The following is a 15,065-nucleotide window of genomic DNA, read 5'->3' on the forward strand; positions in this document are numbered from 1 at the left end:
TTTTAAGGTAACATTTACTTGTCTTCATGACTGAGCTGATGGTCCGTCAGTCAGGGGCCTCCCTACTTCTTTGTGGTTTGGGCTCAGAGGATCAACTGCTGCCCTGTTTGTGAAGAAGGTGGACACCCCCTAAATCCCCCATCATCTCACTTCTGTGAAAGTGAGATGGTGGGGACTTGGGCAACTGAAAGTTGGGCCATCAGCAGTCGTTAATTGAGCACAGACTACTTTCAAGGATTGTATAATTCTGGGGAGTCATCGAGAAAACAACTAGACGATATTTCTGGCCTCTCACACATGGGGATTGCACCAGTCAAGGTTCTTGGTTGAAGACAAAAGTGACCAGCTGTGTTACTGGCATGGGGCACTAGATGCCATCCCAACAGTGCTGTCACTAACATCCCAGACCTCAGCTTTTCAGCAGTCACTGTCACAGCCAGAAAATTTCCCTCCCAGTCCCCTTGACTTTCTGGTGGGTGTTACAGCCTCGTCTTTCATTGCAAAGTAAATTGCCTCAATGAGACAGGGTATTCCCGAGTGCAGGGAAGAGCGTCTCTCATTTCAGTTCACTCCAACTTGTAGTAGGTGCCCACTTAATTAAGGAGGGAAATCATTCAGAGAGTGAAACTGGCTAATCTGCAAATTCACAAAGTGACTGATGGTGATTTTTAAAACTTCTTTAGCAAAATTCCTTCTATTAGAAAAATTTTAATTCTTCTAATAAAAGTTTTAATTTTTTAAAAGTAAAAGTTACAGGAAAGTCTCAGTACTCTGATATACTCTTACGGAGTTTCACCAATTAGGTTTTGCCAGATTTAATTGCTGTCTCTCAAAATACATAAATATGCTTTTTTTTTTTTGATGAATCATTTGAGAGTAAGTTGCAGACATCATGACTCTGTGCCTCTTAATACTTCAGGATACATCCCCTGAGAACAAGGACATAACAAAATAATTACCAAATTCAGGAAACTTAACACTGAAATCATCTTATATGCACAGCTCAATATGTTCTCTGTATACTTTTTTTGGTCCAGGAGCCAGTCCAAGATTATTTATTGCATGTAATTCTTACATTGCTTTCGTCTCCTTTAATACGAAACAGGTCATCAAACTTTTTTGTCTTTCTGGATATTGATGCTTTTGAAAAGCACAAGTTCATTGTCTTATAGAACTTTCCTCAATTTACATTTGTCTGATGTTTCCCAGTGGCCCGAGTTAGGTTATGCACTTTGAGCAGGAACACTACACAAGTGATGTTATCCTTGTCAAGGCCCACATCAGGGAGCGTGTGATGCCAGCTTCTCTAAGTATTGGTGTGTTGATCACGTGGTCAGGGTGGTACCCACCAGGTTTCTCCACAGTACATTTACTCTTTTTCCCTTGGTAATTAATAGGTAATCTGTGGGGAGACACTTCAAAACATGTAAAGGTTCTGCCCTCACCAAACCTTTATCCAGCAGTTTTAATGTATCCATTGGTTCCTGCCTCAATCAGTTACTGGCAACGATGGCTGCAAAGTGATGGTTTCTCAAACTTCTATATTGACTAGTTGGAATGCTACTTTAAGGATGAGTTTTTCCTTCTCCATTATTTATTTTTTCATTGATTTATTTAATACCAGTATAGACTCATTAACTCTTAATAAATTTTAATGTGACTCTTAACAACTTATCTATTTGTGGAATCCATCCCTTAGATAACTAACTCACTTCTCCATTTTGTGGATGGGTCAACCTAATTACAAGCAGATTTTTTTTCTTGATGTGGACGTAAACATTTAACCTATACCCCAATACCTACGAAGGCATATAGGAAATAGAAAACATCTTTTTATGGGCATTGTGAGGTTGAACACATAGGTGATTGAAGTGTTTTGAGTAGCTGTGGCAAAACGGGGTACTCTGGGAAGACATAAAGGAACAAAGCCTTTTAAAGAAAGGAAGGGGGTTTTGCAGACAAGCGAGACAAGATACGGAAGACTGGCACAATCAATGGCTTTCAGACTAGATACAGAGCAAGGGGGGCCTGGTGGAACAGGGTGAGGTGGGGGAAGGGCTGGGAGAGAACCAGTGCTGCGTTTGATATCAGTCTTACTATTTTATGTTTTTTTTAATTGGGGAATCGGGGGAAGGGGAACAGACAAGTTGCTGTTGTTTTGTTCTTCAGTCTAGTTGTGGAGGACGTTGCTTCACTGGCCCAAGGGCTGCAGCCTATGCCGTCGCTGGTGACTCACGGCAGCCCAGCTCCAGGTTGAGCTGTTGTTCAGCATCTTAGCTGTAGAGGGCAGTATCACTGGGGCCCTCATATGAGGGATCCGAACCGGGGCCCTCATATGAGGGATCCGAACCGGGGCCCTCTGGCATCCCAAGCCAGTTCTTAACCAACGCGCCACTCGGCCGGCCCAGCCTTACTATTCTATCAATCTGATGGGCAAAATAATGTTTTGATTTGCATTTTCTTTCACTGCTAATAATTATCTTTTCATGTGTTTGTCTATTGACCATTTACATTTCCTTTTCTGAAACTGCAGACTAATATCTTTTGTCCATTTTTATCCTGAATTTGTCTTTTTCTCAGCAATTTGAAGGTATTCTTTGAATATTAGGAATATGTCATGTGTATTACAAGAATTTTCACCAAATCTGTGCTTTTTCATTTGGCTTTCACAGTGTCTTTGGATATATAACTTAAAAAAAATTTTTTTTTAATTAAAATCTGTTTTTTTCATTATGGCTTTTGAGTTTACTGACACGCTAGTGGTTTTCTTGCTTGCGATTATACAAATATTCATCTAAATTTTCCTATTATGTTACTGTTATAGTTTTTACATTCGTGCCTTTAAGCTACCTGGAATTTAATTTTGTATATGATATAAGGAGGAATCAAGACTTGGAACCTTAGAGTTTGCCATAACTCTTCTTATCTTGTGGCATTTTCCATGTTTTCATAACACACTCTCCATGCAGCTCAAAATTTCTCTGCTTTCAGACCTTTCTCTTGTCACATTGCTATGCTGTAAACTCAAGGCAGGCAGGAACCATGTACGTCTCTTTCTCTACTAGCTTCCTTCAACAAAGACTTGTTGAACAATTGCAAAGCACCTAGCATAGTACCTGACACATTTTAGGCACTCAGAAAACATTTATGGGAGGAAGGCAAGTGTTGAACTCACACATGTATTACTGTGACTCCTGGCAAATTTAATATTGATTGCTTTATAAATATTGATTGCTTTATAAGGAGAATGCTCCTTAAAGCCTTTCACTGTCTCATGAGCTCACTCTGTTCTTTCCTCCTCCTGGGCCTTTGTTCTTTGAGGCCTTCCTTCTCTCTATAAATCTGTAAACCACTCCATAAGGACTCGTTTCTTTAGGGAAGCTTTCTCCAAACCCTTTCTTAAAATCCAACAGCATTTAAAAATTCTGCCACACTATTTAGCACTTAATCCACACTGGATTTTACTCCTTTTCTAGGACCCATCACTGTGCTGGGCATACAGCTCATTGAACACTTCAACTGCAACTGAAACAAGCTAACATGCCAAGGCATTTATAGAGACTGAAGGACTGCCTCGAGATTTGTTATGAAAGCTCTTGGGTCTAAAAAAGCCAGCAAGGGGATGGTCAGTTAGCTCAAGTGGTTAGAGCGCAGGGCACAGCGCTCCTTAACACCAAGGTTGCCAGTTCAATACCCACGTGGGCCACTGAGGTGTGCCCTCCACAACTAGATTGAAACTTGTCTTGGAGCTGATGGGTCCTGGAGAAACACACTGTTTCCCAATGATTCCCAATAAAAATATTAATTAATAAATAAAATTAAAAAGCCAGCAAACTGGGAAATGCTGGACAATGACCCTGAAAACTGTTAAATACCAGAATGATTTTTCAAGTGAAATTGTGTAATCCCATTTATTTATACATGTGTTAGATGAACACATGACTAAAAGTACTGCTCTGCCTGAAGGCAGAGGTGAACACGCTGCCTTTGGTATTTTCTATTTTCGTGGGTCCCTATACAGTCTTCACCAACTTGGACCTTTGGAGCTTCAGGGAAAATGGAAAGAAACCTTATATGACCCTATATGCAGTTTGAAAATAAAGTCTGAATAGCCCTCACCATTTTATGCATGAATTCTTAATGGAGAAATGGCTAATTCTAGGGCTAGCACAGAGAATGTACAAGATGAGCCTGGAGCATCTTACAGTATCAGAAAATAAGAAAGCACTCAAAAAAAAATGATCGGGGTATAGCAAAGGAACACAAGAGCTAACTGGAAGAACTCCCAATGACCAAAGCTGGAACAATTTGAGCAACAAAATAAATAACGTAGTATTGGATTATAGCCCAAAGAAAAAATACCCATGAGTTCATACTGATCTAAATAAGTGGTTGAATAAATAAATGAGGGAGAAGAGACAAATCTCCCATAGAGAATGCCAAATAATTTATGTAGACACTCCGCCCTCAGGGAGGTAGAGCATAACTCCCTACCCCGTAAGTGGGGACCACACTTAGTGACTTGCTTCCAAAGAGTACAGTATGAAGAGGGACGAAAGTAGCTTCACAGTGGAGAAGCCTAGAAATTAACACCATCAGTGACAAGTCATGTTGATAGTATGTACCCCTGACATGATAAGAATGACACTGCACCTCTATGGTTCCTCCCAAACACCATAATTACAGTCTAACTATGAGAAAAACAAACAAATCCCAATTGAGGTACATTGGACAAAACACCCAACCAGTCCTCAAAACTATCAGGGCCATCAAAAATAACGTCTAAGAAACTGTCACAGCTTACAGCAGTCTAAGGGGACATGACAACTAAGTATCATATGGTATCCTGGATGAGATCTTGGCACAGAAAAATTACATTAGGCAAAACTAGTGAAGTCCAAATCAAGTATGGAGTTCAGTTAATAATATAGCGCTATTATTTCATTAGTTGACACATGCAACCACAGTAATGTGTTTACAGAACTGGGTGTGGGGTACATGGAAACTCTCTTGTCATATCTGTGTAACTTTTCTGTAAATCTAAAACTAGTCTAAAATAAAAGCATACTTAAATATTTTAAAAATACAAGTTTGGGCAAAAGATGACTACATGCTTATCTCCACCTCTGTGCTGTTAATTACAGGGCGCTGGTGACAGTTTTGTGGGAGCTTTGGCCTTCTACCTGGCTTACTACCCAAATCTGTCCTTGGAAGAAATGCTCAAGAGATCCAATTTCATCGCAGCCGTCAGTGTCCAGACTGCAGGAACACAGTCATCTTATCCTTACAGAAAAGACCTGCCACTTGATCTGTTTTGATTGCTGTTAACTCCAAAATAAATATACCTGGAAATAAAATGTGCTTGGGGGTGGCCGCTCTTAACTAGCAGCGTACTATACAATGTCCTCTTCTGCTTTGCAAATATTGTATCCATTTACTAAGTCACCTTCAGGCTGTCATTTATTTCTTTACAATGATCATTTCTTTGCTTTTCATGCAAGAGCTAACCAGAATTAAGGACTCCATGACCACGACCTGCACAAACATTACCACTATTCAAGAACCAGCAAACGCGATTTCCAACAGATCATGAATACTATTGTAGGACTTGTATTCATCTTTTGTTACCGGTCTGTATTATTACAATTTTAATAGTTTTTTTCCTTCCTTACAATGTGTGTACATTTTTTTGGCACCTTCTGTATAGGTGTATGCCATACAGATAAGAGTCGGCGCAGAGAATGTTAAACAAGAGAAGGGGACATATGAACTGGATCACTCGAGCAGTTTCTACGAGGGGGCAGCTGATAGTGAGCTCGGGCTTTCATGCTGTCAAAGCTTCTGGTTTTGCAAGAGAAGCCAGAAGTTTTGGATATTTACTGAAATCTTTCAATGTTTAAGTATCAGCAACTCATTTTTTAAAAATGTAAACACCACCTGCGGGCCACATTTCAGCCCATGTGCTGAACAGACAAGTCATTTGTTCAGCCAGATTTTACGTTAAGGAAAAAAAAAAAGGCAATCCGTGCATGTCACAGACCCTTTACATTGGGCTTGGCTAGTCGGATCAGGTGGAAGATTTTTCTTGTAACCCAAGGTTATTATGTATAATTTCAATCTAAAAATAGCTAAGATCTCACCTATTATTGCTTTGAACCAGAGCTTTAACAAAAGATGCCAGAAAATAGCTGATTGACTCTAATGCCACAAGCCTCTAAGACTCACCAACAGCCTACATCTAGTTCCATTTCCAGAGAGCTGCTCTCGCATTTCCTCCGGAGACATGGACTGGGCCACGGGGAGCGAACACCTGTTAATTTGGAATGGTATTGGTTTCTTAATGCTTGTGGTCATGGTGAGCACTCTCGTTTTCTCACATAAATGCTTTAAATGGGGGAGGATATGAACCAGCAGAGCTCAAAAAAATGAACCGATCCTTCTTACCTTCAGCAGAAATCTGACAAGTGAGAAAACCGGGCAATTTTGAAAATGTGTGGGAAACAATAGCTTGAGTGAGAAAGTGTATAGACCTGGGTAAGGCAGAAGTCCTTACCTGAACATCAGGGATCATCAGTGGCATTTCCAGCTGCATGGTAACTCCATGCCGCAGAGTCCTAGCTATAGCTTTATGGAAATAGCATTATAGTGCCACTTATTTTAAAAAAAAAAATCTAGGAGATAAAGGAGTCCAAAGCTGTCCTAGAAAACCCTAGATACTGCTTTCATGACCCGAGTTTGAGAATATGGACCGATGGCATTTTCTCTTATAAGCACAAATCAAAAACAGAAGTTCTCGTGGCTTCTTGTGTCACAAGGTGGGCTCCCTTTACTGCTGCTCACCTCTGCCATCGGTTATTACATGACAGTTGTTTCAAGATCACTCTGGATGGGGTGTGACTCTGCCTTTTCTATGAAGTACAAGGAGGAGCAGCCTGGAAACTCTTACACAAGTCTCATTATGGAAAATTTTCTTTCATTACATGAAACAATGGTTATTTTTTAGTTCGGCAGTTGTGTTTTTCATTTCAAATAGTGGGGGAAAACACCACTGAGAGACAATAGCTCAGGCTATTTTAATATTTTTATTAAGGGCTATAAAAATATCCAGAAAGATAAATAAATGTGATGCAATGATGTATGTCCTAATATGAAGAACTTTCTTTCACTGCATTGTTTGCCTTCACAATGGCCTTCAAATCACAGGAGGCAGTGATTCCGTGTCATTTCCTCTTCTTTTATTACATGCTGCAGAATTTCTGAATCGGGATCCCACCCTCAGTCTTCTCATTTATAAATCAAATTCATTTTCAATCCATTGTTTAGAGGGAGCGTATTTTTTTCTGTTCCACAAAGAGGACTTTTGTTTTCACTATAGGAGGAGAAGAGAAGATTATGGCAGAAAACTAGAAAGTATCATCACCATTGTCTAATAAAAATACATATCGCACCATGAGTCTTTCCCTTTCTCTTATCTTCCTGTGACATGAGGATGCAGCTGACTTGCAAACTCAGTTCCTCAATCCCAGAGGCCAAAGACTGGAGAAAATGGTAAGGAAAACAAGGGAAGGTCCACCAGCCAACCCGTGGCATCCTTGGTCCCCACAAGGTCACATTTCAACCAATGGGAAATATTCAAATTAAAAAAGCAAATTATGGGCAAAAAATAGGAAACACTCAATGTCTTCACCCAATTAACATGCACTCTTGTAGGAGGTAAGCAAGAACAGACTAGAGCTGGACTCCAGAAAAAGAGCAGTAAGAACTGAGCAGACCACGGAAAGGCAGCCTGGCTGAAAGAATAAATACACATTAAACCTTTACTTTCCAGAGATGGTTTCATATACCCCAATATGGGTTTTCTAGTTTGGTAATAGAATTAATATTATAACCACAATCTCATTATTATAAGAGAGTTCAGTTCTCTGAAACAAAACCACAACAACTGCCCGATGAAAGACTTGAAACTAGATGCTAGAAAATCGGTTTTCATAGTTCCCATCATGCCCTATAGTACTCCATGAACTTCACATACCTCTATCTCTTCCTCCTCTCCTTTCCCTACCCCCACCACACCACCTACTTCTTTGCCAAAACAAACAATGCACCTAGGAAGATTCAGGAACTCAAAGGACCATGGCATAACAACTCACTTGTCCCTACCATACAAAGAGATTTTAGCTTAGTTTTTTCTTCTTCTTCTATAATCAATGTAGATACTCTGTATATGAGGTTCCCAAACTGTCTATGATTAATAATTAGCTAGGGAGCTAACTGAAATAAATTCCTGCTTCTTACTTCCACTCCTACCCTAATTCTGGTTCGGCAGATCGAGAGTGTGACTGAAGCCTTCATTTTTTTAAACCCTCATGATTCTAATGGGCAGTTAGATTTAAGAACCATTAACCAGTCATCAGAATTTTATCTGTATTAATAAAAATAAAATATATTTATTATATAGGGATATTCTTAATATACTTCAAATCATCTAATATTAAATATAAGTAGGATTGATGTGCCTTTGAAGTCCAAGGGGGAACAAATATAAAATGGTAGTAAAGAACCAAAATAGTTTCCTATCAGATAGTATTATTCATTGCAAGAAATATTTCCCCCATGTTTTTCTACATAGAACTAAAATGATGGATGAAAAAAAGGAACTTGTCTCACTGGTAAACCAATCAGGAGAGTATTTAAATGACCCTAAACAGAAGTAAAATAGTAAAGCAAGGCTTTATTTATGAAAATGTTTTGATTCATTCACTGCATTTGGTCCCTTGATTCAAAGAATAAATACTTAAGTCCACAAACTGTGCTAGGCAGCGTGGAGTTTACAAAAGTTGAAGAAGAGTCTTTGGGCATCTAGTGGAGAGGAATGGCGGTGAGAGGTAGGAATGACAGTGGGGCTTCATGGCTTTGCATGCTAGGCGACCACAGGGGAAGGTCCTGATTAAGAAAGAAAAAATAGGAAGATTAATTTGGCTCCACATAATAGAAAGAATAGGGGCCCAGAGCCAGAGAGATTGGGGTCAAACGTTGGTCCCACCGTTTATCTGCTGAGGCCCTAGGCAAATTTCTCAAAATGCTCTCTATTCAATTTCTGTCCCTGGGAGGAATAACTCCATCTCCCTCCCAGGGTTGTTGCCAGATGCACAGTGCAAGCACTCACTAGTGCAAGCTGAGTGGAAGTGACACCCTGCTATCCACTATCATAAACGTAAATTAATTTTGTCAAAACAGTTGCTGCTTAATTCATATAAGAATGAATCTATCAAGCTCTTTCCTTACATCTAACCTAAATCTATTCTGCTTTAACATCTATATTGTCTTGTTTGGTCATCCAAGGAATTAAAACTGACAAGTTTTCACTTTCTGTATGATAAACCTTCCTATGTTTAACAAAGTTGAATAAGCTCATGCTTCAGCCTTTAATCCTTCCTCCTCAGAAATTTGCATCTAGTTTTATATAAGGAAAAGGAGTTTGGAAGGACAGAGACTAGTTCTAGCCATAGAGTATACACTATGAAACGTTCAAATAACTAGGAATTTTTCTGTTTCCTTACCTGATTTATTTTGTAAAGCAAACTAACAAAACATTACCCTTAAACTAACCATTTACTCATTGCAGTAAAATTTGCTGGGAGAACTGCCAAGCTATTTGGTACCCTGAGCAATGGGCAGGCCCCAAGACAAATATCAGCACGCAAGCCTGCAGGGCATTCAGCAGGTGGGCAGAGAGCCAGTGTGCTGTCCCAGAACATTCTCTTCTTCAGAAAAGACAAAGTTGTACTGTCAAGGCTCAGACCACTCCTTATCACAAAAGTTCTCATCGTCTGTTTAAGATTTATATATCTCTTCTCCCACTTTCAACTTATGATCAGAGCTGTTTATGGTTGTATCCTTCCCCAATATCAAAACTTAAAATCAATCTAACAAATAATAAGTTCCTAATAACAGGCTCCCCTGGATATGCATGGGGGATTGGCTCCAGGACACCACCACCCCCACCCCACAGATACCAAAATCCAAGGATGCTCAAGTGCCTTCTATAAAATGGCACAGTATTTGCATATAACCTACACACATCCTTCCGTATACTTTTAAATCATCTCTGGATTACTTATAATACTTAATACAATATAAATGTTCTACAAATAGTTGTTATACTGCATTGATTAGGGAATGAGAGGGTAAAAAAAAATATCTGTACATGTTTAGTACAGACACAATCATCATAGGCCTAACTACATAGTACATGACAGCAAACACATGACTTTTTTTTTGGGGGGGGGGGGTAACTTTTTTTCAAATATTTTCAGTCCACAGTTGGTTGAATCAATGGATGTGGAATCCATGGGTATGGAGGGCCAACTGTCCCTCAGTACTAAGTAAAGATGAAAATTTCAATACATTTTCATACTTCAAGAATATCATAGAGGTTATTTAATCAACATTTTTTAATATACAAGTTCCTAAAAAACTCTACAGAAGCTAAAATGCTAGGAAAACAATAGGTATTGCTCATTTTATCGCACTTCACTTTACTGCGCTTTGCAGATAATTGGCATTTTTTACAAATTGAAGGTAAGACCCTCCACCAGCAAAAAGATTATGACTCCCTGAATGCTCAGATGATGGTTAGCATTTCATAGCAATAAAGTATTTTAAATTAGGGCATGTACCTTGTTTTTATTAGTCATAATGCTATTGTACACCTAATAGACTACAGTGTAGTATAAACATAACTTTCATATGCACTGGGAAACCCAAAAGTTCGCATGACTCACTTTATTGCAATATTCTCTTTATTGCAGTGGTCTTGAACCGAACCTGGAATGTCTCCAAGGTATGCCTGTACTTTATTATAAAGTTCACCACTAAGTTTTCACCGACTGATACAAAGACATCAGAGGGAGAAAAACACCACAGCAATCCAGTATCATATTGCTATGGTCTGAATGTTTGTATGCCCCCTGACCCCAAATTCATATGTTGAAATCCTAACCCCCAAAGATGATGGTATTAGGAGGTGGGGCCTCTGGGAGGTGCTTTGGCCATGATGGTAGAGTCTTCATACATGGGATTAGTGCTCTTGGAAAAGAAACCCCAACTGAGCTTGCTTGCCCTTCTACCATGGGAGGACGCAGCGAGAAGCCACAGGCTATGAACCAGAAAAGGGCCCTCACCAGAAAGCGACCATGCTGGTAGCTTGATCTTGGACCTGCAAGGCCCCAGAACTCTGAGAAATAAACTTCTGTTGTTTATAAGCCACCCAGCCTGAGGTATTTTGTTATAGCAACCCAAATGGACTGAGATACATACCTTATTGTAATGTTCCACAATTAGCAGTATCATCCTGAAATTGAGACTCCTAATCACCAGGAACAAACCTAGAATTCCCTTTTATTATAATAAAGAATGACCAGAAATGGCCATAAAAATAGCAGGAAATTTTATTTCTGTTAAAGAGTGGAACTTACACAATTTTAAGCTGAAAACTGTGCATCTCAGAGCCTTTTTAAAATGCCTCCTCACACTGGTACAGCCCCTTTTTTTGGAAGATGCTTTATTTTTTTTTATTTCTTAGACGTTGAAAAATGCAGCATAATTAACAGTGGTTGTGAGACCTTCTTAATAAACCCTGAAGGCATCTATCAACATAACTGGCAGCCAGGATTCGTGCTAATGCCCGGCCCGAGGTCCTGCAGCATTAAGGAGGCTTTAGCCTCCTGTGAATTCTCTCTATAACACGTCCCTACATAGAGTGGTTCAGGGCCCGGGCTATGCAGTCAGACCACCCTGAGTTCAAATCTTTACTCTGTCACATATTTTAGCTGCGTGTCCTTGATTAAGATCTTTGGCCCCAGGGGAAAGTATCTGAGCATGTGTAGTGCTGAGTGCATCCCTGTCCCAGGCAGGAAGGACAGCAAGGACCAGGCCCGAAGTGGGAGGGGTGATGAGGCCCGTGGGCCCCTGAACTGTCCCCTGGGAGGATGGAAAAGCTCAGGCCTAGGGAAGGAAGCCACTTGCTGTGGTCAGACATTATCAGCGGTAGCTGCAGGAGGACCCGGCGATGCCTGCAGAGACACCAAATGTGTTCACCCCCAACCGCAGGTCCCAAGAGGCAACCCGGGATAAGTGGGCGCAAAGATGCTGCGTTAGTGAGAGTGGGGATGCCTTGGCTGAGTGGCTGATACAAAAGCTTTCTTATGGCTGAGTTGTGTCTCCTCAAAAGCCCTATGCTGGAGTCCTGACCCGCAGGAAATCAGAATGTGACTGTGTGTGAAGCTGGGTCTTTAAGGAGGCGAGTAAGGAAAAAGGAGGTCATGGGGGTGGGGCCTTGCTCCACTGTGCCTGGGGGCCCATAAAAAATACAAAATACAAAAAGAAAAAAGATCCTTGGCCCCAGATTCATCTATAAAATGGGATACAACTTGCCTGTAGTGCAGGTGCTCCTGTTATGATGGAATCAGAGCATCTGAAGACATGAAGACTTGTGTAGGTAAGCAAAGAAGACAGAATTTTCCATTTTGTCTGAGTATTCACAAGCACAGTTTGTTTCCTTTCTCTAAGGGATCACTGTCTTTTGTTGCCTATATTGTCCTTTTTTAGTTGTTGTTTCAGGTGGGAAGGTAAATTCGGTCCCTATTACTCCATCTTGGCCATAAGTGAGAGTCTATGAGTTCTTGTTCTTAATGAGAAAGTTGATTATGAAGTTAAGTGCCTGTCTTTCGTTATCTGATGGACGGATTTTGAGAAATAAGATGCTGGTACCAATTCCAATTCTGATCACCAACTGCGTGTCTTATCAGTCAACTCAGTTCTGACACTATCTTCCTGGAGACAGTACCTCAGGAACAGCCAGATGGAAGTGACGCAAGGGCACGGCATGGGAAAAGGGCCAGAGCTTCTAGGCCCTCTCCTAGCATGCCACTCTCCCAGGATCTCCACATGCTCACCAACCCGGAAGCTCTAGTGCAGCCCTGATTAAGAAGCAATTACAAAGGGGCTATTTGCAAGCAAAGGCAGAAAAAGGAAAGAATGGCCCAAAGTTTTACAACAAATAATTTGTTAGTTTATTGTGCGTAAATCTGCCTATGAAATCCAAACACAGGGGCTTCCACCAATAGCAATCGGGTGCTGACTCTTGTTTGTAAGCAGGTAATCTGGCCTTGGGAACACCTATCCCTTTTGGACAAACACTTCTATCACTGGGACCATTTAAACTTACCATTCATTATACTATTTTAGAAGATGGTTCAAAATAGAAAATGACATTTCCTACCCGCCTGCACTAATATATAGACACCATACTTCCTAGACTCCAATCTGGACCTAATTATTGCCACTGTTAGACAAATTATCCCCGAAGAATAGTCCTTCCCCTTCTCAAGACACTCTTCTATCTCCAGAACAAGATCGCCTGTTCTCCTTACCTGGCTCTTCTCACCTTCAGATCTCTGGTTACCTATCTCCTACTAGAGATTTTCCCTGATCTATCCTATCTAAAGGACAAGATAAAGTTGAAATACACCCACCCCAACTTTATCCTATATCTCAGCATCCAGCTTGCTTCTCTCATAGCACTTAGCATAATTTGTCGTTTTTTTCCTTTTTCCTCTCCCTTCCAAATCAGACTGCACATGCCAAGAGTACAGAACCTGAGCATGTCTTGTGTCTTAGGCCATCCCAGCACATTGTATAGTAAGTGGCACTATAGTAAACATTCAATACACACTTGCTAAATGAATGCTATAGTGTCAAAAGGGCCACAAATCTGCCAGATACTCAGCATCAGTCTGGAAAGAGCAACAGGCCTTGAAAGCATCTGAATTTATTACAGAGTAACTGCCTGAATCTTACCAACTGGATCATAATGCAGTAGAGTCAGTTTCTCCCGTAGTCGGCCTCTCTTAGTGTTGAAGGAGTAACCTGTCCCCGCTTGGCTCACCATTTTCACCAGAATAGTCCTAGGATTAAAGGGTAAGCTGTTACAAGCTGAAGAAATAGGCTAACATCAGTCACAGAGGATGGCACAGTCTGAGAACCCTGCACAGTATATTAGCTGTGGGACATCACTTGGCCCTAAGAAGGTTCAGGTCTAAAACAGCCTACATTTTCCATAAATCACAATTTCAGCAGTTGATTCCCAAGGTTTGTTCCATTACACACAGTGCCTTGGTAATGACCTAACCAAAGCAATGAGAACAACCAAACTACACTGTGGGAAGGCTCAGACACCCCGCTCTCAGAAGCAGCAGAAGGCAGGAGGGGAAATACAAAAGTACTGGTAACTCTAACTGGCCAGTCAGGAAATCACGAAGATGGCCGTCTCAGAAGAGCCCCATCTTCCAGGGATGAGCAGTGAGAGTAAACTCAGGGACGGCCACTGCAGTCCACTGAGCTCCATAGAGGCAGCACAGGGGCACGTGCAAGCAGGACGGGCACTGGGCGACTCTGCTCACTGAGGACAAATAATTAAACATGGGCAAAGAGGCCGAGAGGCAAACTGTCATCATATGCATTCTTTGTGCAAACCTGCCAGGAGGAGCACAAGCAGCACCTAGATGCTTCAGTCAACTTCTCAGGATTTTCTAAGTGCTCAGAGAGGTGGAAGACCATGTCTGCTAAAGAAAATGGAAAATTTGAAGACATGGCAAAAGTGGACAAGGCCTGATATGAAAGAGAAATGAAAACTTTCATCCCTCCTAAAGGGAAAACAAAAAAGAAGTTCAAGGATTCCAAGGCACCCTAGAGGCCTTTTCCTTGTTTTGTTCTGAGTATCTCTCAAAAATCAGAGAGTATACCTTCCTACCCATTGGTGATGCTGCAAAGAAGCTAGGGGAGCTGGGGCGTGACACTGCTGCAGATGAGAGGCAGCCTTATGTGAAGGCTGCTGAGCTGAAGGGAAACTACGAACAGGATACTACTGTATACCAAGCTACAGGAAAGCCTGACACGGCCAAAAAGGGAGCTGTCAGGGCTGAAAAGAGCAAGAAAACGAAGGAAGAGGAGGAAACGAAGAGGAAGAGGAGGAGGAAGTTGAAGATGATGAGGAGGAGGAGGAG

The 15,065-nt window shown here is 41.0% G+C and overlaps 2 protein-coding genes and 1 pseudogene across 2 annotated transcripts in view; 2 read left to right on the forward strand and 1 right to left on the reverse strand.

Annotated features, from left to right (window-relative positions):
• RBKS (ribokinase) overlaps positions 1-6,966 on the forward strand; it is an 80,446-nt gene extending 73,480 nt beyond the window's left edge. The window contains exon 8 of the mRNA XM_019660676.1: positions 5,145-6,966. Coding sequence (XP_019516221.1) covers positions 5,145-5,318 — 174 coding nt within the window. The 3' untranslated portion in view covers positions 5,319-6,966. The remainder of the gene's footprint in view (positions 1-5,144) is intronic.
• A 97-nt stretch (positions 6,967-7,063) lies between these two features.
• Positions 7,064-15,065, reverse strand: part of MRPL33 (mitochondrial ribosomal protein L33) — a 12,742-nt gene continuing 4,740 nt past the window's right edge. The window contains exons 3-4 of the mRNA XM_019663010.1: positions 13,861-13,967; positions 7,064-7,369 (exon numbers count right to left, since the gene is read on the reverse strand). Of these exons, the coding sequence (XP_019518555.1) occupies positions 7,320-7,369; positions 13,861-13,967 (157 nt within the window). The 3' untranslated portion in view covers positions 7,064-7,319. The remainder of the gene's footprint in view (positions 7,370-13,860; positions 13,968-15,065) is intronic.
• LOC109390788 (high mobility group protein B1 pseudogene) lies at positions 14,486-15,065 on the forward strand (annotated as a pseudogene).

This window comes from Hipposideros armiger, unplaced genomic scaffold, assembly GCF_001890085.2.
Source record: "Hipposideros armiger isolate ML-2016 unplaced genomic scaffold, ASM189008v1 scaffold_0, whole genome shotgun sequence".
NCBI lineage: Eukaryota > Metazoa > Chordata > Mammalia > Chiroptera > Hipposideridae > Hipposideros > Hipposideros armiger.